Source organism: Pleurodeles waltl, chromosome 10 (genome assembly GCF_031143425.1).
Source record: "Pleurodeles waltl isolate 20211129_DDA chromosome 10, aPleWal1.hap1.20221129, whole genome shotgun sequence".
Lineage (NCBI taxonomy): Eukaryota > Metazoa > Chordata > Amphibia > Caudata > Salamandridae > Pleurodeles > Pleurodeles waltl.
Window position 1 is genome coordinate 933,195,319 of NC_090449.1, and position 26,192 is coordinate 933,221,510.

At 43.2% G+C, this 26,192-nt stretch overlaps 1 protein-coding gene across 1 annotated transcript in view; it reads left to right on the forward strand.

Annotated features, from left to right (window-relative positions):
* Nucleotides 1-26,192, forward strand: part of COL28A1 (collagen type XXVIII alpha 1 chain) — a 407,146-nt gene that overhangs the window by 265,262 nt on the left and 115,692 nt on the right. The window contains exons 22-23 of the mRNA XM_069211728.1: nt 15,028-15,096; nt 19,231-19,299. Coding sequence (XP_069067829.1) covers nt 15,028-15,096; nt 19,231-19,299 — 138 coding nt within the window. The remainder of the gene's footprint in view (nt 1-15,027; nt 15,097-19,230; nt 19,300-26,192) is intronic.

The window sequence follows — 26,192 nt, forward strand, 5'->3', positions numbered from 1 at the left end:
ATTCAGCAGAACCATTTTTAAATCTCCCACTAGATGGGAGCAAACATACAAGTCAGCTACACCTTGCAGGTGGGGGGCAATTCCGATTTTTGCTCCATGAGGGGAGCCGGCTGGGGCTGCGGTGGCCCTAGGGCTTCCCCCACAGTCTCCAGCATGGAGGTTGGGGGGTGCCCCAGGTGGGCACCAGGGCACTCATCTATAATTAATGCAGACCCCAGGGGATGGGGTCCACAGGGCCTAATAAGGCTCAAGGATGTTGGCTGTGTGTCCACCTCCCCTTTTGTAATGTATTTGACGCGAAGGGATGGTGTCTCCAGGGCCAATTAAGTCTCGAGGGGACTGCATGCCTTCCTCCCCTTTGAATTTGACCCCAATGAAAGGGGTCCCCAGGTCCCAAAAAGGCTCAGGGAGGGGTGGCTACATGCCCCCTCTCCTGTTTAATTGCATTTGGCCTTGAGAGATGGGGTCCCCGGGGCCATTTAAGGCTTGTAGAGGGGAGCCATCTGGCATCCCTCCACTTTTAATTGGAATTTGGCCATGAGGAATGAGGTCACTAGAGCCTGATGAGGCTTAGGAAGGCTCCTCCCTGGGGCATTTTAAGGCCCCCTTTTTTTATTAAAATGTGGCCTCAGGAGATGGGGTCCTCAGGCCAATTAGGACTCAAGAAGGGGGATTGCATGCCCCTCCCCTTAATATATATGTTTTGGTCCCATGAACTTGGGGCCTCTGGGGCCCGAAGGTCAACCCTATGCCGCACACACCAAAGGCTGTGCGTGACAGGGGGTTTGGCATCCTGCAGGGGGTTGGCCGCAGGCCTGGCTGCAGGCCAAGCCCTGTGGCCAACCCATGCGCAGCTTGTGATTGACTGTCTGCAGATAGTTGGACACAGGAACTGGCTGCAAGCCAGGCCCTGTGGCCAACCCCACCCTACCCATGGCCAAAGTCTGCGTGGGTGTGGGATTAGTTGTCTCTGGGTGGCTTCTTGCAGGGAGTTGGTTGCAGGGCCTGGCTGCAAGCCATGCCCTGGGGCCAACCCGAAGCCGCTCATGACAAAAGGCTGTGCACAGCAAGTGGTTGGATGCCTGCAGGGGCTTTGACTGCATCCGGGAGGTTTGGTCACAGGCCAGGTCCTGTTGCCAACAAACTACTGTACATGGCAAAAGGCGGTGCACAGTGTGGGGTTGGCTGTCTGCAGGGGGTTGGCTGCCTCCGTGTGGTTTGGTTGCAAGCCAGGCTCTGTTGCCATTTACCCACTGTGCAATGCCGAAGATGGTGCAGTGCCTGGCCACAGCGGGAGGTGGTGGGGTGAAGGGAGTTGTCTTTATGTATAGTAATAAAATATCAGTGTATGTTAAAAAAAAAACCTAGACATTCCCTGAAAAAAACAAAGGTTAAAGTAATTTTATAGTTAGATAAAATGTTCAGTAACAACGTAATATTTAAAAACTACAGAAATTCATCAGATATAGTTATACTTATACCAAGTAACTATAACTTATGCTCTAAGGTAACTATAACTTGCTGTAACTATAAAGTGCACTGTTCTCTCATGTGTAGACACCAGGGGATCCCTTCATTGAAGAAAAAACTGCCAGCTTCTGTTTGCCACTATGGAATGGGGCTGCTTGCAGGGGCCAGCAGTGCCATGGGAGCCCGGGGGTCCCTGACATGGCCCCCGTTAAAAAACAAATCAGAGTTATATAGTTAACTCAAGTGAAAATAATTCATGCCCTAAGGTAACTATAACTTGTGCCCTTGCCATGCACTGCTTCCTACCCCACATATCACAGCACTTATGACATCTTCTATTGATATCATTGCAACATTTGCAATGAAATTATTGATGAGAAAGCTATGCAAAGCGGGGGCACGAGTTATAGTTACCTCAGGGCATGAGTTATGTTTACTTGAGCTAACTATAACTGGTGAATTTAAGTGGTTATGTTTGTTTTAAATGTTAGGTTACTTTAATGCTATTTGAACCTTTTTTTTCAGTGTATATAAATATATAGGTTTCAAAGGACAGCACTCACTCAAGGCAGTACTGCTCTAAGTTTATATTCAAGAAAACAACCTATGACACATTTTGGCCGTCACATGAAAGGCTATGCAACATTACACTATTTAAATTGTGATATAAACAAACAAACACAGATCAGCACCTCATGATACACATTTTTGGATGCACCACAAATACACGAAAATGCAAGTTAGTCCACATGATCTCATACATTTCTAAAAATGTAAGTTAAAATTTGATAATCTATCACAGCTCCACATAAGATTGTTCTGCTATAACTACTATATCTGCCCTTCTGCCACTCCCCATTAAAACCATCAAAGAGTGTGAGTAAACAAACATCATCTCACGCCATCTTGTGATATGGCCCTACACTTTCGCAAGTTACATCAGACACTATGGCCCTGATTCTTACTTTGGTGGGCGGCGGAGGCCGCCCGCCAAAGCACCCTCGCCAGAACACCGCACCGCGGTCGTCAGACCGCTGCGGTGATTCTGGGATTTCCACTGGGCTGGCGGGCGACTGCCAAAAGGCAGCCCGCCAGCCCAGTGGAAATCAACCTTCCCACGAGGACGCCGGCTCTGAATGGAGCCGGCGGAGTGGGAAGGTGCGACGGGTGCAGTTGCACCCGTCGCGTATTTCAGTGTCTGCAAAGCAGACACTGAAATACAAAGTGGGGCCCTCTTACGGGGGCCCCTGCAGTGCCCATGCCATTGGCATGGGCACTGCAGGGGCCCCCAGGGGCCCCACGACACCCCATACCGCCATCCTGTTCCTGGCGGGCGAACCGCCAGGAACAGGATGGCGGTATGGGGTGCCAGAATCCCCATGGCAGCGCAGCAAGCTGCGCCGCCATGGCGGATTCCCATGGGCAGCGGAAAGTCGGCAGTACACCGCCGGCTTTCCGCTTCTGGCCGCGGCTGTACCGCCGCGGTCAGAATGCCCGGCGGAGCACCGCCAGCCTGTTGGCGGTGCTACCGCCGACCCCGGCCCTAGCGGTATTTACCGCCAGGGTCAGAATGACCCCCTATGTGCATTATAAGGGTCTTTATAAAATTCTAATAACAAAATCAAGAATAAGTGTCAGAAGCCTGTATTAAACATGTGAACAGACGTTTCTCGCATTCTAGTGGCGTGTGTACCATGTGCCTCAAGGCAGGAGTAAATTTTCTATGTTTTTAGGATGTCAAATTACCAAATAATATGTGTAGTGATCCAATTCCAAAATTCACTGTAATACAGCCCCAAGTGGGTATGATACCTGCATACAGAAATTGTCCCTGACAAGAAAGAATGGCTTATTGTTAAGCCTCTACATATATTGTATTTGCTGTGATTGTGATTCTGAAAGGTTCAACAATAAGCCAGTCTCTCTTGTTCCCTTTATTTTGAGAAGTCTGACACTGAGACAATTTCTGTATGCAGGTAAGAGAATATGCCTAGTTTGGGATGAGATTGCTACAAGTTCTATACATAAAACAGAATAGCGCACACTCCAGGAGCTTAATATTCCATGTGATTAAGTTTGTTGGCAGGCACATGATGCAAGTTTATCGAAACTATTTTGTGCTTTGGCCTTCCACATTGTCATACAAATGGCTTTCCTATGCAAGCTGCTCTGGTCTTCTATTGTCTTTTATCCCTTCTTCTCATTCTCCATGATTATCATTTATCTTACATACCTCCCCTTTTTTGTCAGCATACAAATCACAGCATAAATTGGTGTTCTGCATCCCTATAAATTAGATCATGCATCTTCTTTCGGGGATCCACCTTGCAAGTATACATACAAAGACATATGACTTAATTAAATAAAGGTCCACAAAACAAAGTATAGCACACTACCTCTATCTTGGGAATAGTTTTGCCCAACTTGAAATTATCTCACTATGGAAGCCTTTCCAATTTTAGAAACCACATTCCAATAGCGCCTGCTGTGACTGGATCATAGTGGCTTCCCATAGCCAAAACACATGTATCACTATCCATGCACCAATGCCACCCTCAGCCATTTAAATTCTAATGCATATGATAGGAACCATTTTATCCCAACTTCCCTTAGCACTTAGGACAGAACCTCACTCACAAATTCCCCCCCCAAAGTCACTTCCAACTCTATCATCATGGCACTCCCCTTGCAACCTTAACTCTACTACAGCTACTAACCACTCATTCAACTAGCCATCTTTTCCACACCACTTCACACCTCTACAGTGTCACCCCTTGTCCAAGCTATTAGGTACACAATTCAATATGTTGTGAAGTTGCACCTAAAAGTGTATTTATTTGTAAAGCACTCATTCACATCTTGGGGTATTTTGATGCTCAAAAGCAAATGTTCATTGTAACCCATAAATATGATACTCATTTAATTAACCTCTGTTAGATTAAAGGCTGAGTCTACCCGCTGTGATTTGAATCATTGACTCAGTCACAGATTTCTGGAGTGAATACACTAATCTGGTGAGTCACCCGACCTTACCTGCTGAAATATAGTTTTTATTTCCTGGCTGAAGAAACCATTGGCTACCAACAAATCCTGAAGGGTGTATGATCATGAGACTGACCTTAGGCTGAGAGTTTGACTAAAAGAGTACTGTAACAGGAGAACTGCGGCTATGGGACTATTTTCCAACATTGGACCTTTCATAGATTCACAAGTGTGAATCATTCCCTATCTTTGAGCTGGGAGTCCTGTGGTGACCTTTTAATAGCAGTATCAAAGAATTTGAATGAAAACCGTACAAGCCAAGCCCCTTTAGTGGTACAATTGCCTTTTTAGAGAAGACCAAAATCCAACCCACATCATCCTATTCTTCCCCCCAGAAGAAAGGATTGCATGACTTTAGTCCCTTACCTGGCAGGTACTCTTAGCAGGACCAAAAGCATCTCCCATGAATGGGAGTTGAATAACAATTGGATAGCCAGGATCTTTCATCAGTGGGGATATCCAGTGCTGGACCTGTTTCCAACGCCATCAACCCACTTCCCTTCATCCTGAAAGTCCTCAGCATAGCCAAGAGAGAATGTTGTTGATTGATCCTGATTTCCCTAGAGAAGGCTCACCAATAAAGGCTCCTAGATCTTCACATCTCAGAAGCTGTGCAAACTTTTCTGGGCAAACATCTTCCTCTTTGTCTAGACACACCTGGCAGGTTTTATATCATGAACAATCATCTTTTATTTTATTGCCACAGCCGAACTGCCAGGCCAGGTCCTCTTTGGACCAGAAACAAGAATCCTGGGACTATTTTTGGGGTATCACCCTTCATCAGCCAGGCTAGCATGAATCCAGTGGCGCAGTGAGCACGGGACCCACGTCTGGCGTACCCTTCCCACTTAGGGTGCCAAAAGAAAAAAAAACAGATGATGGACGGACTGCTGAACATCGAAGACATTCACTCCCCAGTCACAGAAATCTGAGTTTATTCCATCATTTTCTTGCCCAGCACACCACCCAGATTTGGACCCAGCCATATGCAAATCAGTCTTGTCCCTGCTCCCCATGGGAACAGTTCAGCCGGGACTGCCAGTCCAGGTCCACCCTGGACCTGAAACAAGGATCCTGGGACCACTTTCGGGGTATCACCCCTCATCAGCCAGGCTAGCTTGAATCCAGTGGCACAGGGAGCATGGGACCCACGTCTGGGCATACCCTTCCCACTTAGGGACAAAAGCAAAAAGTCTCAGTGATGACTGCTGAGCCACGCATAAGCACTATCCCTGGATGCTGACATCATTTCTTTTCTCGACACTCCCTTTGATGTGGATGTAAAACTCAGCTCACAACTTTATTGATTTTTTGATGCCTTACCAACCTACCTCAGACAATGTGCCAGGGATGATTTGTTCTTCCAAAAATGACAAGTGGCTGTGCTACACCTGAAGGAAGCATACATGGTCACTGACCCGCATGATGTTTTTTTTAGTCCTTGGTCTCTGTTAACAACTTAAGTAACAACAACGCATGTGATAAATAGATCCTCATGGGCCAGAAAGGTGATTTGGGAGCAGGAGATGAAACTCTACATCCCCATACATAAGAACGGTTCACAGTCGAAACAGACGTTTTAAGTTGTGAGGCCACTTATGATCCTGTTCAAGGAGCCAGTACAACTCGAAGTGTAATGGTAAGCTGAAGTGAAAGATGCACTATAAACACCACAAAACTACGCAGGACCTGGCCCCGTCCTGCCACTTAAAATCAGATGAGCAAGTACATTAGTTGAAAGATCATAGCATGCAAGCATCTTCAGACCCATATCTAACTAGTCCCAGCAAGCTCCAAATTCCCCAAACATGCAGCATATAGGGGTCCTCAGGGAGGCCATGCTTTAGCACTTTCATATACTTCGAGTCCACTCTGGTATGCATTCGGATGGAGACATAATGAGTTCCAGTAAGACTTCCACTGGTAGGCCTCTTCCTCTGCACTACCTGACTCTCTGGCATCCTTTCCTGGCCCATTCTGGCACAAGTTCACACTTTCACCCTAATCCCAAGTCCACACCTGTCCACCTGCGCAAGTTCCAGTGCTGATGCCTACTCCAACAGCAGCAGCCCCGACTTTAATGCCGATCTCGGACGCTGAGCTTTTGTTGGCCTGCTCCAGCCTCTGTCATGCTATAAGATTACAAAAGTGCAACAGGTCAGTTTGCCAATTGTCTCTATTCCTCAACCTTTGCTTTTCAGCAGTACTATCAGAGGCTAGTGGCATTATTTGGATTTTACTGTGATGTGGTTTAGGGTATGTAAAATATTCCCCACGGCACTGTTGACGGGAAGGCGGCTAACCTATTTCTCCATCATCATACTGATAGCAGGCTATTCCTTGATTTACAAAATGCCAGTGGGCTAGATATGTCTTCAGACACCAAAGTTGCTTACTGGGCCACCAACAGAAGAAAGTGTATTTTTAGATATGGTTGTGCAAGGGCAGCAGACGTGATGATTACAAGTTGCCTACTGTTGAAACTAAGGCAAACTTGTTAAATAAAATACTTTAACTAGGCCTTACCTCTTCTAAGTCACGATTGGGCCTCCATGTCAGTTGACCCGTGGCCAGACAATATACACCTTCCACTCGATGAACCTGATTTTTTGACATCATTTCCTACACATGAAAGACTGGTGGTTCAGGTGTCAACAAGTAAAGTCTCTCCTATTGCCTTTCTGACGAATCCTCAGGATAGTGAGTCAAAACGTTTTGATGCCAAAGGAAAGAGACTATTTTCTTTGGCTATTTTAGCCTTAAAATCCTTGAACGTAATGTGCAGCCATGATTTATGGGATATAGATCTTGCAGGACATCCTGGAAGGACACCAGGCCAGGACATGGAGAAGTATATCTTGCTTGCTGCTGTGGAATCCACAGACTATATTGGTAAAGCTATTGGCATTAGAATCATGCTAATACGGACACCTGGATGAAAGCAACTGGGGTTTCAGGAGATGTCCAAGAGTCCCTGAATGGGCATGCTCTTTAATGTCTACAGATTGTTTGGAGAGAAAGTTTGAATGATTTAAGGACAGTCAAGCCACAGCACGATCCTTGGGACTCTTGTCTCCTGCCAAGCAGTTCCACCAACATTACAGAAAGTGCAAGAGTTATTCTGAGCTTACATGCAACTCTAGTCCTCTCAACCAGTGCTGCAGTACCAGACACTGACATTTTGGGATGGCCAAAGCTGACTGCACCAGCGGGGACAGTCCTTTCATAATTCTTGTTCCCCTGCTGTGGTGGCTTCCAAGGTGTTTTAACTTGCACTCATAGGACCACACTCGGGCCCGATTCACACAGAGCCTCTGCAATCATGACAGATGCTCCGCAGTCAGAGAATAGTCTCCACAGTTGTGTCATAGGGCCTGATTACAACTTTGGAGGAGGTGTTAATCCGTCCCAAAAGTGACGGTAAAGTGACGGATATACCACCAGCCGTATTACGAGTCCATTATATCCTATGGAGCTCGTAATACGGCTGGTGGTATATCTGTCACATTTGGGACGGATTAACACCTCCTCCAAAGTTGTAATCAGGCCCATAGTCTCCACATATGTGGCAGAATCTCCACGATGAAAACTGCAGTGCGGAAATTCCGACAATAGTGCAGACTCCACCATGGCTGCTGAGCATCCGCCACAACTATAAAGGCTCTTTGTGAATCGGGCCCTCAGTTAGTAGAAGGCAGGATACAACATTTACTTCCCAGCTGGAAATTCATCAAGTCAGAGAGGTGGGACTTACACATTTTTCAAAGGGCCCATGCCCTGAATTTAATTTCCTCCCCCCACCAATTTTCTGCTCCCATCACAGAGACTTTCAGAGGACCATTGTGCAATCTTGCTACAAGAAATAAACCCTGTTCTGGCCAAGGGTGCCAGATCTAGGGAGAGGAGAGGAGTGCTGTTCCTTGCACCAAAGGAAGATGGAGGCCTTGGGCCTGTACTGGACTGCCACCTTCTGAATGCCTGTGTGAGGAAAAAGAAATTCAAAATGCTCACCCTTTCTCAGATTCTTACTGCTTTTGACCCAGGAAACTGGAAGGTGTCTCTCTACTTGCAGTCTGTATATTTTCATGTAGGTCCCACTAGGTTCAGCATCTGGGCTGCCTCTTCATCTCCATACAGATCTCAAAAGAGATGGCTAAGGAACTGCAGAGTTGGCTGGCAGATGCCAACCTGGCCTGTGGGAGGACAGGCTCCCTCTAATATTCAGACTTCATGGTTTTGACTGATGCATCACTGATAGGTTGGCGGAGCCAGCTGGCAGTGGTGGAGATGAGAAGCCTCCAGACCCCAGTGAAGAGCCAAATCTATATCAGCCTGCTAAGGCTTCAAGCAGTCGGTGTGGCCTTCACAGCCTCTCTGCCATTCATCAAATGGATAACATTTTTGCCATGTGGTACTGGAACAAGCAGGGCAGAGTGGGCTCCTGGATTTTGTTCCAGGAGGCTCTATGTCACAGGAGGTGCTGGACCAGAAGAACATCTTCCAGGACTGTAAACACCAAGCTGGGTCCCTGAATGCTAGAGTGGACACACTTAGCAGGCATCATTTGCCAGATCACAAGTGGTGTCTAATATTTCCTCTAATAGCAATACAAAAAGATGATGGACAGAGCGATGACCATTGCTATTATTCACCTCAGTCATAGATCTGGGTTAAATCCAACTTTTGTTTTGCTCACCACGCCACCCCAGTTTGGACCTAGCCAAATGCACATCAGTCTTGACTTTGCTTCCCATAAGAGCAGTCCAACCTGAACTGCCAGGGCAGGTCCTCCCTGGACTAGAAAGCAAGCAGGGCTGGGGCTCCTATACACATTCCTGCTACTACCTCTCCTTCATCGAAATATATGGGTCAGGACACATTAAGCCCAAGTCCTTCTTATTGCCCCCACCGGGGCTTCTACGCATTTGTCCTCTGGTCAGGATGTCCCTTCATAAGGACCATTTTTCTTATCAACAGGGCATGGTCCTACATCTGAGTCTCCATAGGCCACACCTCCATGCATAGTGGTTTAATGGTGGTAACTAAATGCATTTGATGTGCTGAACGAGCTGGTTGATGTCATGCTTGCAGCCAGGTGCTCTTCCACAAAGTCCATCTATTCAAAGCCCTTGAGAAATGCATTGCCTTGTTTGAAGCATGAAATACTGACCCCTCACAGGTCAAACTGCCTGATGTTCTTTTGGTGGTTCTTAAATTAGCCAAGTAAGGTGTTACATTAGGCATTGTGAAGAGTTATACATCAATCTTTTCAGGCTTTATATGTTTACTGGGCCAACGGTCCTTGTTTAAGTCACCGATTGTGATGCGTTATTGTAAAGGTTTGACCCACGCTTCTCCCCTCTAACTATTTGTGGTGCCTCAGTGGGACCTTAGCCTGATTTTAACATTTCTTATGTGCACACTGTTCGAGTCTATGCACAGTTGCTCCCTAAGGCTCTTATTGCTAAAAATATTTTTTATATTGTCATCACCTGTGTATCTTGAGTGAACTGTAGACATTGTTGGTGCAAGTACCCTTCACCACCTTCTTTCCAGAAAAGTTGCTGCTATGTACAAGGGATGCCTTTCTTACCAAAGTTGTCACACCCTTCCATGTTGGTTAATCGCTCCCCATGTCAATGTTCTTTTCTCTACCTCACATCTCAAAGACGAAAGAGAGATTCTCTCATCTTGATTCGAAGAGAGAGTTACTATTTTAGACGGACCACACAAAATACAATCAGGTAGATGATCAGCTCTTTGTCAAGTTTTCATTTGCAAAGAAAAGTAAGGCAGTGCAAAAGAGGACCCTGTGAAGGTGGTTAGGCCTCTGTATCAAGCTCTGCTGTGCACTGGCCAAAAAGCAACCCCCTGAAAGCTTCAGAGCTCATTCCACCAGGGCCAATACCACTACAACTGAATTGGCATGTGGGGGGCCTGTTTCTGATATATTCCAGGCTGGAACATAGGCGTTGATATATATGTTAACAAAGCACTACTGCCTTGACAGCCACGTTTGGCAGGAAGGCCACTTTTTACACTTGGGAGCATATTTAAGAGCCCCTAGTGCCATTCAAATGCCACATTAGTGTTGTTTTTTTTTACGCCAATGTGGTGTTAGACGGCCAAAAATGCTGCACCATATTTACAAAGTGGCTCAATGCATGCATTGCCCCATTTTGTCCCCCTCTGCACTAGATTATGCCTCAGCTAGGCATAATGTATGCAAAGGGGGCGTTCCCCCATTAGTGGGACCAAAGAAATGGTGCAAGAAAATCTAAGGGATTTCCTTGCGCCATTTTTTTCGGCACTTTTACCGCCTGCTCAGAGCAGGCATTAAAAGGAGGCTTCCATTGCTTACAATGGGCTTCTGGGTACTTTGCAGGATTAGAGTAAAAAAATCTGGCACTAGTCTCCTTACTATTGCCATGGTGAGCCATATGTTAAATACAGCGCGCATATGGTGGTGTTAGGGGGGCACTAAGGGGCGCAAGAAAAGTGGCACTGCACTGTGTGTGCAATGCCACTTCTCTTAAATATGACCCTTGGTTTTTCCTGGGTCCACTCCTCAGACCCCATCTGGGGATGTTGGGAGGTGTTGCTATGGTATATATTCTAAGTGAGAGGAATCTGTGATTTGAAGTATCCATCAAAAGAATAAGTTATGGTAATGCTATTCTTGTTTAAAACTCGAACCTCTTTGCCACTCACTTTCTCATTATTTCGTCTGGACTTCTGAATATCATAGTAGGGTCCAAGTTAGATTTCAGCAAGCTTTCACCTGCAATTTGTTTGAAGTATTTTGTGCTTGAGGGCATGAAAGGAGAAAGATTAAGGAACTGGTCATCATGCAGGGATGGCTCTTCTGTGCCACTCAGTAACTTCCGGGGCAGTATGAAGTCACCGTGGAGACACACAGAGCCACAGCTCTTGGAGGCATTGCTGTAAAATTCTCCAGAGCCAATCTGCCACCTGGAGATATTATAAAGGTGATGAATCTACAGTAAGATAGAGTATCCACCTGAAAGAGCACTACCAAACATAAGTAATTTGTTCTTCCACAAGCGAGTCAGCCAGGTGGTTTTACATCATCTATACTATTAGAACAAGCCTGTTCTTACTCTTTATATATTTATTATTGCTTAGTATATTCATTACATATGTTTAAAGTATTTATGAAACACTGCTTGCTATTCTGATTCAACTATGTGAATCTATGAAATATCCATTGCTGTAGAAGAAACAAGTTATTTACCTGTAACTACATTTATCCAGCATTAGTGTATATTATGAACCCACATACGACCCTCCCTTTTTCCCTGCTCTGAGGCTCTGATTATCATTGTCCTTTCACTCTGTTGAAATCTGAAGTATGGAAGCTTCTGGGGGAGAGGAGTTCACCTCATAGACTGGAGTTCAGATAGTTTCTAATGAGGTGACTGTGCTGTGAATTTGCTTGTACTGTTTTCACTGCACATTCTTTGATGTTGCTAATGAAAGATCATGGTGAGATTCCCAGCTTAATGATGGGTAATGATTTAAGCATGTGAATCTATGAAAGCTGCCAACATAGAGGACTGTAGTTACAGTTAAGTAACTTGGGGCCAGATGTAGCAAAGGTTTTTACCCATTCTGTGTCTATGGGAAAAAGTGCTTGTACATATGGCCCTTGATTCTTTCTGTAATCTAGTTTGGCTCTAATTGCTCTTGTGCAGCTTTCTGAACTCCTACTGTAAACCTTGCATTCTGAAGTAACTACAAGGTAATAAGGTAGCATTATTTGAAGTGTTTTAATATTCTGCATTGAATGGACACGTAAAAGTGATGCAAACATTTCTGTTCCTTGAGAGAGTTGAGCTGAATGAATGGATTATTTTGTATTGTAATTGCAGTCATGTCATACTCCAGACAAGGCGCCATAGTGAATTAGTGGACAGGTAGCATTCTGCATCATGAGGGATGCTTGGTAGTAAGAGAGTCATAATTTGCAAGGACACAGAAATATATATGTGACTGTCCTGTACAATTGTGTTAAAGAGTACCTGGGTTCCTTTGGGGATAATTGAAGCAAATTTAGAAACATCAATAAAATCAATAAAAGTCCTGCCGGGCTATAATTCAATACATAGAACAATAATGAGGTTCAATAAATGAAAACCATAATCAATATAGCTACAAAAGATAGGCAAAACAACAATGTAAGATAAAAATCTGTAACTTTTGTATCATACGAGAATGTCTTTAGCAATATCAGATAGTTGCAGCAAACAGCTGTGCTTGTGTGACATTGTGGAGTGACGGCGCAGTGCTCTACTGCCTAAAACGTGCAAAAACAGTGAGCATAAACGTGAGTAAGTATTGATTAATAAAGTTGGTGACCAGACAACCAGGACACCTCCTGAAGTTTTGTCTGGTTAACTGTCTGCTCACTTGAGATAAAGTCCAAAACTATATAGTACTGTTCGCGTACACATGTTTGATAACACCTTGTCTTTTAACACCCAGGTAAACAGAACAGTGAGTTCGTTTCTGGATGATTGGAATTTTGAAGAAAATATTGTTTTTTTCTTCCTAAAGAGATCAGGGAAGCAGTGAGCATTGCCCTTATCACCTCATGTTTAGATGACTGCAATGAATGTATTTTAATGTGAATCAACTTTCAGGCAGAATATGGCTGCCTTCCTGGTCCTGACACTTCCCAGACATTGCATGGCTAGGAATGCCGTGAGATCCCTGCATTGGATGCCTGTAAAGAAGTGGGTTCTCATTAAAAAAACTTTGACTCATAAAGCTCTCTATGCGCAGGGGTTGCAAAATCTTAAGACAGCCCTGAACTGGTACACACCCAGGAGGACTTTGAGAATGTGCCTTCCCAGTAGGGGTGGCAAGGTTACGAAACTCACCTTCCTGTTTATATAAGGTGTCTGAGTATGCACCTGCCCTTCCCAAGCAAGTTAAAACATGGCTCTTTTCCAAATAGTCTCTGCCAGGGACTTCTCTTAATTGTTGATTGATTTTAGTTCAGGCGGTGCTGTTTCCCCGAGTTCGCTTATTTCCAGTGCTTTGATGCCTTTCAGGTCTAATGCGCTCTATAAATACCAAATACAAAAATAAATATGTACATATCAATTTCCAAGCAGGATCCATTATCGGGTGGCCTTCATCAGGTCATAGGATATTCAGCACTTCTAAGTTGCTTCCTGCAAGGGTATTAAAGGGGAACCATGACCATGAGTACCTTGTGAAAGAGAAAAGTGCAAACAGTGGGGAGGTATTTGTAGTAGACCTACCTAAGATCGGGCAGGCCCTGACAATGCAGAAACAAATCTACACTGGCTCAATTTAGGAGGTGAACGTAGTTAGGGACCTGCATGTTGCCAAACAACCATTTTGCAAGCAAGCAAAATAAAGTACTGCCATGACTACGAATAGTGTTAAAACAATTTAAATAAACAGCTGTGACCCACCGTCAAGCCTGGGTATAGAAAAAGGAAAGTGAATTGGGTGAGTGCACATATACACTAGGTGGGATGATTAACAAAGGTAAACTTACACTTTTGGTCTAAGTTTAGACCAAAAGTGTAAGTTTACCTTTGTGAATCGGACCCGGTATGTTCAGGAGACAATTTGGGAGGAAAAGGAGTGGCCACTAGGAACTATGGCCATATTTATGAAAAAGTGGCGCATCATAGCTGATGTGCCACTTTTTCTGCACCCCCTTACTGGCACCTAACGACACCACGGTGAGACATATTTATAAAACAGCGCACCATGGCGGTCATTAGCACAATATCTTTGCTACACTTGTGTCAAAAATGTTGACGCTAGTGTAGCAAAGTGTAGGGAGGCCCATAGGTTCCTAGGGGTGCGCCAATTTAATGCCTGCTCTGAGCAGGTGTTAAAAATGATGCCAAAAATGGAGCGATGAAATCTGTTAAATTTCACTGCGCCATTTTTGCAGGCCTCCTAGTGCCGGAATGCCCTTCTTGCATACATTATGCCTTGCGCAGGCAAAACGTGGCGCAAGGGGTTACAAGGTGGCACAATGCCCTTTGTAAATATGGCGTGGGGGAAAGGCCACATTAGCACCACCTTAGCATAAAAAAATGACACTAAGGAGACGCGAAGGAGGCGCCTCAGGTGGCGCAAGGGGCTCTTAAATGTGCCCCTTACTTAGCAAAATGCCAGTACGTGTAGAAAATCTGCGGACAGTCTCAATTGAAAAGTCAGGAAAACAGTTGATTGAAAGGAGGTGCCGCCCAGTGGTGGAACAAGTGTGTGCAGCAGGGCGGTCACTCCTGTCAATGTAGAACGCTGGCCATGCGTGCCCATTTTAACAGCACCGTACAGGTGCAAACGACGTCATTTGTTATTTCTAATACAATATTCCACATGGTGATTTGTTAATCATTTAATTGTTGAAACTGAATACAATCAAACAGAAAATTTAGGAATAAACTATGTAAGGTAAGTTATGAGTCTGTGTGATTTGAAATTGTTTTTTTTTTTAATCAGGGTGAGCCTGGAAGTATAGGACCCATGGGTATGCCTGGACCATCCGTTCGTGGACCACCTGGACCTAAGGTAATGAATGCCTGATTTTTCAGGCGCAATCACTTGAATACTATGCAGCCTTCCCAAACTCAAGATGAAAGACTACAATTATACAACTAAAACTTAAGCAATTTATTCGTGAATAAAGCACGGTGTCATTTACACACTACTTTCATTTGCAACTGAAAGCTATGAAACACACTTCATTCGTAAATATCTGCATTGCTTATTTAGGCTAGCGACATTTTGATGTGCCTTACATAGCCATGGGAAAGTGGCTGCCAATGTATTTGTTGGCAAATTTGTTATTTCATAATGTGTTATTCAGGACGGTGATGATGAAGAACAGAAGAAGTTAAAAGTGTCTCTTTTGAGCGAGTCTCACTGCTAGTCAGCACTAAAATTCATTCAAATTTCATATTTTCAAAAAATGCATGTATTTTATTAGTGTTTTTTTTAAAGCATCAACTTAGCTCCAAAGAGACTCAGAACATTGCACAAAGCAACATGATACGGATACAGTAGCTTACAAGTGCATTTAAACTGTGAACTAAGCAAGGTAAGTGTGTGAAATATAAAAAGGGGCGGAGCCATGTCCTCTTCCATTTGCACCCGCTACAAAGAAAATAGTTCCAAAATACTCTTACCAGGCGTACCCCCAGTCCATCTGGGGCCATCTATTGCTCTCCCCCAAATGCTGGCATTGTAAGAACACTCAAGGTGTGATGGCACATATGTGGTGGATCTGTGACCGAGTCGTAATGTTCTGGACATCAGTGCTATTCCAGATAAAGAGTTTAACAAATGTCACCTAACATATGGACCACTTGGCTCTATTGCTAAGAGACAGAGGCAGACACTCAGACTACCCAATACCGACGCTTGTGGGAGGACTTCTCACCCAGCTACTCCTTTCCACGTGACTGACGATCGAGCACTAGTGGCAAACGGAGGCACCTCTGACCATCCAGATGTGGTGGCCCCCATTGTGTCCCTCAATACTAAGGAAAACTGATGGCACTAGTGAGAGGTCGGGATTCCAAGTTTGAAAAAATATGGGGCTCTGTTTCGTACATTTATGTAAAACTAGAGGAGAATTGGATTTGGCCTTTGCCACCCTCTGAAACTCACCTAAGCATCGGGTCTCTGTGATTCCAGATCTTTGCTCCATCTCTGCTGAGTAAGAAGATGTTACATCTAGTGAACACAACAGAATGTGCTCCAGGTACATGGGTGTCTTAGACCTCCACTAAGGACGACTCCCTCAATTGTGAGGGACAAAGCCACGCTGTGAATGCAATGACTATACATATTGTTGCAACGCTAGAAGGTTCACTTCCCCTAAATTGCTTTCATGACTTGGATGGGGCACTTCTTTTCTCTTTTTTGCATTCTATTTTTGTATTTGGATCATTTCTGTTAGTTAATTTCAACGCTATTGGTGGTCAGTTTAAATATCCTTGATTACACAATGTAACATCTGATGAGTATCTATTGGACATATTGTATTCATGACAATGTGTTTCATTACTACATGTGTGTGGCTGATGCTCTATTTGCGAATTACTGTTCCCCTATGTCGATTGCGGCTAGTTGACTTCCCAGGTATTTTGATATATGTCAAATGCTGATGGCTTCACTGGCATGCGCAAAGGCTCACCTGTAAGCAGAGATGTAAATCATATTACACATGTGCATGTGGTTACTACTGAATTGCCACAATGTCTAACATATACAAGAAAGGAGCTGGCCAAATACTCTTTAATAAAGAAATAACATCCCTACTCATTACACGATTCTCAACTGAATGATCTGAGAGGGTAACAAAACACACAGTCATTTTTAGATATCTCCCAATTAATTGTTGTGTTTGTTTTATGACTGAGTAGTTAGCCGGCAACTTTGAGTGAACCTCATATAGGCAGTTGCACCTCAGCAATTAGGGTTGACACCTACCTGCATTAGAAATTCTGTGAGGGCACCTTCATTAGCTTTGTTCCAGCATGACTAATTTAGAGACTGATGATGATTTGTCAACTGTTTAAAAAGTTCTAAAGGCATTCCATTTTAAATGTAACTTCGGCCATACTATAGTAAATGTGCCCCATACAGTCTCTGGATTAAATTTCTCCAGATTGTAAAGGCACAGAAGCCTTCGTGTCATTCGGTACCTTTTCTTTTCTTCAGGAATTGTCTGCTAGGCATTTGTGAGATATAAGTAAAAATGCTATATTTTTTTGCTCATGTGCGTGTGCTTTAGAGAAAAAATGAAAAATCTGGGGGAGGTCAAACATATACCCCTATCTGATAATGGGAGTAGTAATTTAACCCAGTTCCTTCTGATTTAAACAGGGGTGACCCCCCTCCCTCCCGCCCCACCCTCCACCCCCCCGGCAGCAGCAGCAGCTGCAAAACTTTTACTGTAAAACGATAATAAACTAAGCACTCCCCCTCAGTGTGCATGTATGGTTGGCCAGCCATCTCGGGCTGACCAAACACACGTGCGCACTGGGCTCCAACCCAGCAATGCAGACACTGTGTTGCTGGGTTGGAGAGAGCAGGCAGAGACTTGCACACTGCCTCGGAATGCCCTGGCTGGGAGCAGTGTTAAGATTGGATGCAGGGCAGGCTGGGAGCCTGTGTCTGCATTTGGTGAGCGTATTGGAGCCGCAACACAAAAGATATGTTTTTTAAAATTATTATAATTTTTTTTTTGTCTTTGTGCCCCCCCCACGCGCCGCATCACCACGCGCCACCCCTTTTCACTCTAGCGAGCCATCACTTGGTTTAAAAGCCACAAACCATACTCAATGGCAGGGTTTAACTCTTTTCAGACCTCTTGGCCTTTCCTATGAGTTGGAAGGCTTATGTGTGTACCCACAAATGCCTCACTTTGTGCAAGGGGAAAGGAGTATAAAAAATGGGAGCTCTGAGCTACCAAGGCACACTTAACATCCCCTGCCATATGTCAGTGCAAGCACAATGTACTTCTTACCCTCTGCTCTCACTGAGGTCAGACAGGCTTAAATTACCCCTTCAGAAACTTTGAGTTGTGAGCTACAGCAAGCAAAATGTCAGCTGTAAAATCAATGCTCTATTTGGTCCTTTTCAGCTTTTACTCAGGAGTAGAAAGGACCCAAATATTCATGAAGGTAGCTGTGCTTGCTCACTTAGTCAAGCTCTATGTAGAAATTCAAGCCCAGTGAAATATAACAACACCAATGTTTTTTGTTTGGTTTCAGTTACCACAGTATTAAGCCTTGAACATGCTGAACACGCTGTCTCTGCATCTTTTTATTTATACAGGCAATGCTTTCACAAAGAATATGACATGAACTTTCCTTCAGCACACCTAGCTGTGCATCTTAAGCACTGTGTAGTTTTATATTGATTCAAATCAAGATTCCCTTTGTGATTGTATAAACTGGTCCAGAACATTTTACATCTGTCCAGCTTCTGAAAGATAAAAGATCTGAGATCACTTACACCCTGCCAGGTGGCCACAACGCCAGTAAAGTTAGTGAAGGCTCTGCTTCCACCCTCGGGCAGATGACCTATTATCATATTTAAAGATCCCAGCCTGCCTGGCTGGGCTCTCTTTGCCAAAACTGCAGCCACTGATATGGTAGATGCACTTTTGGTAGAGCTTTTGCACACCTGTCTGGCTTTCTTTTCTGTTTTACAAAACACCCCAAAACAGTGCTAGTACATTTAACCATTGCTCCCTGCAGTTTGTTGTCCTGTTCAGGTCTGTCATATATCTCATGGCACAGCTAGACAGGAAAGTCAGTGGCGGTAGTCCAGCCCTAAATATGGCAGAGCTTTCAACACTGTGATCCAGAGGTCCTCTGGCAGATGGCCCAACACGTTAAGGGTTTCAAGGACAGAGCCAACTGAGGCTGTTCCACCAGAAACCTGGTGGTTTCCCACCTCCAAATGAGGTGGAGGAATTGCTAGTTCAGTGCCCAGCAGCTTTGCCAAAACTCTAAATGATGCCCTGTCTAACACAATGTGCCACATTGGCATCAAAATGGTAGGTTTAACACTGTGAATATAAGTGAATATTTCAATATAAAAGAACAGAAGTGTGTCAAACTAATTTCCAAAAGTATACTGTCTTGTATGGAGCAAGAATTTGAAGTGTGTATCTTTCTGTATTTGTAGGGTGACATTGGACCTTCTGGACCACCAGGAGCTAATGGAGAACCCGGCAATTCAATAGTAGGCCCAAAGGTATGTGCATCACATGGTAATATTTTAAACCAAATATATATTGTCATGGTGAGGGAATTACTTCGCTTCGCCCCGATTAGGGAATATTTGCTAGGGCTTTCAAGAACATTATAGACATTATAGTCCATAATAGGACATTTAAGAACAGTAATAATAAAAGAGTTCAGGCAAACTCCCAGAAGATGAGACTGGCCTCTGAAAATCTAAATCATCTGAAAATGCAGGTGATTTAGGGTTCGGACCATCATGTTTTCCCAGGCCTAGATGCAACATCCCCTATTGTGTTTATCAGATGTTTTTATTTTTAAGAGGTCACCTTTAAAGTTGTTTGCATATTCATCTTTTTACATTGTTTTTCAGTTTAATATAAAATGTTTATCTAGAAAATTATATTTAAGGTAATTATGTTTCTATTAGTTCCAATTGTACATAGTAGTACTGATAGCTCTAGGAGCCATATGTAAATGCTTCATAAAAAAAATGAAAATAAATAAAACATAAAGAGCAAGAGAAAATGGTGACACTGAATGAGTAAAATGAGTAACTAAAAAGACAAAAATCGTGTTCCTATTACTAACAGCCATATAATAGAAGATCTGAAAAGGTAGTTAAATAAAAATAGAAACTGGTGAACACATTCCGTAGAAAATGGTAGTTTATGGTTAGAAACATAAATGTTTTATTATGTTTCAGTATTGATAGGTGTAGGGAGGCCACTGTTGTAGATGGGCTCAAATGAGCTTTTGCGATCCATTATTAACAATTATGTCCTTACATAGTACATCCACAGATAAACTGTTATATATATTAGGGAAACGTCTTGAGAACTGATGTGCTACTGATAAATGTGGGATGATTTTATCTCTGTTAGTGTTATCTATATTGATTATTTTAGAATGGTTTTAATTAAATGTAGAAATATACACACACCCACTCTCTCTACCCTCTCCTGCCCTCTTTCTCTCTATCCAATGAATTACCCGGTCGTTCTCAGACGGGCATTTCCAAGTAGTATTTGAAGACTGAGCACCCTTCCTCAAAATGTTGGATCTGAAATTGAAAAAAACAATAAAGTTTGACCCAGATACGTGATTTAGGGCCAGATGTAGCAAAGGGTTTTACCCATTCTGTGTCTATGGGAAAATGTGTTCGTACATATGGCCCTTAGTTTGGTCTGTGTGTAAACGGTATTGGTGTTTAAGTCCTGGGGAAGCTCTTTTCGCTACACATACCCTAATTATTTGTTGAGCAGGGATACCAGATTGGTAAAAGGTTACCCAGAATTACTGAATCTGCGAGAATGGCAATTCTGAGGTGCAATGTTACCGCAGTATTCTGAGTTGTCGCTGAAGAATGGGTAATGACTATGGGAGCTCGTGCTTGCACACTGATTCCTGCATATTCTCCTGTATTATGGGAACATTTCCCCACACACATTACAGCAGCATTTCCTGGTGAATTATGCAGGAGTAAAGACATTAGGATGTGCGGTGTTCCCCTATATTTTGTAATCCCAGTAGGTCCGGTAACTACATTACCGAATCAAATCAGGATTTACCATTATCTCAGATTTCAAGTCAGCACTCTGAAAGAAATGACGACTTTCTATTCCAGATCTTGTTGCAGGAATGGAAGACACATTCCCCTATAAGCTGCCTGTAGCTCAGAGTATAGGGTGCAGGCACCTGCGGTCCGTGCTGTCTATAATTCCAAAAACATTCCAAACAAATTTTCCTGATTGTTTCTACAGCTTATTTAAAAGGTTTCTTTGGTAGCTGAGTATTATTTCGTAAGTCAGCGTTCCTCTTTCATAAACTTGAGAATCCATTTAAAATATTTTAAATAGCACAGTAGGTGATACACTTCTGTAATAAGACTTTGCATGCCCTTCCTTTTTTCTGATTTATTTTTATTTAGTTTGTGTAATTCTGTTTCTTTGTTTCACAGTATGTGCATTTTAATTGTACATTTATAGTTTCAAAGTGGTTAATTAGCTGTTTATGGCTAAAACAAAATTCCTAAGTTGAGTTAGTGGACATTTGTAGTTCCACTCACCTTGTTTTATATTTTGTATTACTGCCCTATGTTGGAATGAATTTCTGGCTTCTAGAGGCGGCCATCTTGGATTCCTCTCTAGAACACAGGTGGTAACTGAGGCTGTGACCAGTGGCGGTCGGTAATTTTGGCAGGGAGTGAGGTAGGTGGGCCACACACACATATATACATTCACACCCACACATTCAGAAACATGCACACACACACACACTTTCACAAGACTCACTCATGACAAATTCATACATTTACCAATCCAAGCACTCATGCACCATACATTCAAAACCATAAAACCTACCTGCCATGCAGCTCCTGGAGAGAAAAGTCTCAGGAACCAAGGAGGATGTGGACTGCTGCCTTCCCTTATTGGTTGACAATGAGTGAAGGCAGCAGTCCCTCCCTCACTTTGTCATAGATTGGGATGGGCTCAGTGAGACTTATTGACTCTCACCACTGAGCACTTCAGGGCTTAAAACTGAGGTGCCCAGGTCTGAGGTAATCAATGACGCTCCCCACTGTCAGGAGGGGGGAGCCTCTAGGCACTGTTATCAAATGGGGAGGTCACAGCCACAGGACTCAGCTCAGGCAGTCCTTTGCTCAGCCTGACAGACACACTTTTTTGATTGCAAAATGTGATGGGTGTGGCCCCTTCACTCATATGGATGGGCTGCGTCTGAAACATCACTGAGAGGATTACATATACATGGCTATTGATGTGTCCCCACTAGTGATACACAAAGAGTTCAAATAAGGCAAGTCAGTCTGTGCACTTCCACACAACAATCACACTCTAAAGACTTCCCGGTTACTTCTCAAGAAATAGCCCTGTTTCCAGAGACTATTAGATTCACAAATAAATTGGAGACCTTAAGAAAAAAGATACAATCAAATTTACTAAAACTAAAACCTAAAGAAAAGATTAAACAAATTTGCGAGGATCATAGAATTTCCTCTTCCACATACAAGCAAGGAGACAAGGTATGGCTATTTATGTGATTCCTTCCATCTTATCTTCTTCAAATTAGTTCATGGGCTTTCAGGGCTCAGCTGCTGTTGCATATTTCTCTGGTCGGCAGCTCCATAATAGAGACAAAGTGCAACCTTCTCAAAGAACAATAGCTGATTGGAAACAATTATTTTATTCTACAAAGGTATGCGGGTTAGAGACCACATAAGAAACCCAGATGGCTGCTTTTATACTAAAATGATTTAGTGATGGGTTAGAAGGAAGGATTGGTTACCATAGACATTATTGCTATGTTTTAATAAATACCATCAAAATGTTGCAATATTATAAAATATATTTTAATAACCCCTTTCAATACCCCTGTATTGTTTGTTGTTTTTGTAGTTACATGTATTGATAAAATCTGCACCAGAATAGAGCATTAATTTTTAATAAAGTCTTTTAAATATATAGTGTTGATTTCTTATGTGTCCTGCTACGGTGAAAGACATTTTGGAACTCACTAATCATACAGATAATCCTGTAGTCTCACAGAACTGATCATTGCCCCATCCCAACATCCTCAACTAGTGTGTGGGAGGGCCATAGATTACAGTCAGAGGATTTGGGGGGGTCTGGGTCCGAGTAATATTTGCTGCTAACACTGCAAAAATGTATCATGGTGCTGAGTTCGTGCCCAGGCTTTGTGTACCCTTAGGAGACACACAAGATTGTTCCAATAATTATTAATACAGATGCATCCATTGTAATATTTGTTTCCTCCCTCAGGTAGGAGCTCCCTCTCTGCTGAAGGCTTTGTCAAGCTTGAGTTATCCCCGTTCGATTATATTTTTGAATCTCATTTTGAATCTTTCTTAAAATGAAGGCTGTACCTGTTGTAATAAAGGCAAATATTTGGGGTCTGTTGATAGAGTACCTTACAGGAGAAGGATTCCTAAGGCTGAGGGGGACAAGTAATTCTAGTAGTAGCAGCAACGCAGCATACCTCTTTGAAATATTTTACTCAAAGGTGGAATTTGAACCAGTGGATCCAAACATTAAATCTGCCCCTATTCCTCAAAACTGTGAACCATATCAAAGACGGGGAATCCCTATAGGATATCAACAACATCAAGCATGGCTTGAAGGGGATTTACCACATGTAGTGGAAGCTGTTAGAATGGGTCCTTTAGGACTCCCTGGTGACATCTGGCCCCTATTGGCTGGTTAGAGTCCTCATCCATTATAGCCCAGAGCTAAGGGCCTGTTTTAGAGTTTGGCAGACGGGTTACTCCTTCAGATACGGGACGGATATCCTGTCTGTTCTATTACGATGTCCATAATACATAATGGAATTGTAATATGGTGGACAGGATATCCTTCACATTTGTGACGGAGTAACCCCTATCCGCCAAACTCAAAATCAGGCCCTAAGACATTTGTTAACTCAATTAGTGACTGTGGGCTTGATTCACAAAGGGTAAGCTTACACTTTTGTATAAGTTTAAGATTCTTTGCAATTCGCAAAGGAATTTTAGGAGTAGTATCTTTACAACTGTGGAGTCTCCCCACTCATGGTGGAGACTCCGCACATAAAAAGACAGGCAGTCATAAAGACACAACTCATAAAATAACTTTGTGATTTGCAAAAAATATTAAGCTTTTACAAAAGTGTAAGTTTACTTTTGTGAATCAGGCTCTTAACATAGATGACTTTGACAATATGTGCTACAGTTTACAACCACCAGCTCCAATGCAGACAATCAATCCACAGCCTGTTACTGTTTTTATGGGCAAAGCACTCACAATGGGAGCTGAGATCCCATTTTGGGTTGCCTGCAGAACTAATCAATTGGAAATGGTCTATGCTCACACAACACCCCGAATATAAGCATAAAATGTTAACTATGTATGTTCATCTTGGTATGCTACCACCCGCAAAGAATTGTACTTCTGGACAAACTATATTTGCAATAAGCTGTCATTGTTCATTGGAAACCCTCATCCTTACCAAGTAGATTTGGATGTTCTGCAACAAACCTCCTACTTTCTTGGCAGTGTGCACCCACTCCTACCCAAGCATTTGTGGACTCTGGTATGGCACACCATTGAGAGAGTCTTTGCTTCATTCTGGAGCCTATTCACCAAAGGCATTTTTTGTACATAACGTAGTACTCTAGTAGTACTACTTTGCATAATGACATATACTATTCACTAACAGGGCCAATTCCTAAAGGAGCCAATTCACACAGACATTTTTAAGCATGTAAAGTAGTAGTTCTGTAGTGTGAAAAGCAATTCACTTAGCTGCAGGCCACGAATTCACCTGTCTTGTACCCAGGGCCGGCTTTACGGTGGTGCGAGCAGTGCGGCCGCACTGGGTGCTGACCTGGATTGGGGGGTGCTGACCTCAGGGGGGCGCTGTGTGTAGGAATAACTTAGAAACTGGCAATTTAAAAGCACCTGCTGAAAAGTCCCTTGTTTGTCTAGCCTTCAGGAAGGAATTCAAATGTCAAGATACCTCTTGTGATGAATGTTCCTGCTAGGGAGAGAGAAGGGAGTTTTGTCTGGTGACAGCTTTGACTCGCCATAGAGTAGCACAGAGGGTTAAATTGCCTGCTGCAAAGAACAGAACTACATTTTATGTGGACAGCTGTGTGGATTAGTAAAGCCAGCCATTTAAAACAAATGAATGCATGTGAAAGGGGAGCTATGGAGAGATGAGGGGCACAATTTACTGGATGGTAGTGAGGGAATCCGGGGAGGTGGTCATGGGCTGGGGGTGCCAAAAAAGACTGTCGCACAGGGCGCCACCAGCGCTAAAGCCAGCCCTGCCTGTACCACAGACACACAATGACACATGTGAGTGCGTCTGGCCTTACTTGGTCTTTTATAATTTATTCATAAGGGGACGCGTTACAGGTTCGATAGATCCTTTGACTGCACGTAGACGAATCTCACCATCATTACTCTCAACTCTCCCGTTCGTCCAAATCTAGTGACAACAACATATACAACAATCTATTTGTCAAAACCCTTGAGTAAGTAAACTTCACGCATCATGACCTATATGGCCATGAATAACCACACCTTTTCAATAAAAGTTAGAAAGTTTATTTCCCTATATTAACAATGCTTACATCATGTATATTAGTCTCAATATCAAATGATAAACACCGGCTGACCAAATCTTCTAAAGAATCTCAATTTAACCAAAGCATTTACAATTAAGCATTCATGAGTTACAGTACAAATAAACAATAACAATAACTGCGCAATAGAAATGACATACATCTGGTTTCAGCAGGTGAACAAGATCAATTCTCAGTTTATAACATTTGTCAGCATTAGAATTTCTCACTAACCTTCAGATTAGGATAGCATGTTTGGACTTTATGCAAAAGTAATTTTCGTCAATGTTAATTTGGAAAACATCTAATTATGGCTGTATCAACATTAGCGGTTGGTACCTAGAGATTTAACCTTCAACAAACAATAGCATTCTGTTATACCTCTCCTCAATGGGATCAGCAAGCTGCTATTCTCTTCGTCAGTTGGACATCCGTCCGGTCAGCTTCAGTAACGGGGCAGTGAAAGGAAAATAGTTCAGACACCGTGGGCTCTAAGCTTCTGAACCATTTAAATTTAGCAAGCTTAGGAATCAGCATTAACACAATTTGCTCTGTGAGGATGGTTGTAATAGGAAAGACCAACAGAAACAGTTAAGCTCCCCAAACAGAACAAAACAGTGCACGAAGAAGGAGAGTGGGATAAGGGCACGGAACTCTCTCTGCAGTCAGGCTAAGTTACAATTTCCTAAAGAATCGTCCTAATCCTATGGAAACTAAAATCCAACTCTAAGGTATAACTAAACTTCCTTTCACACCTTGATGAT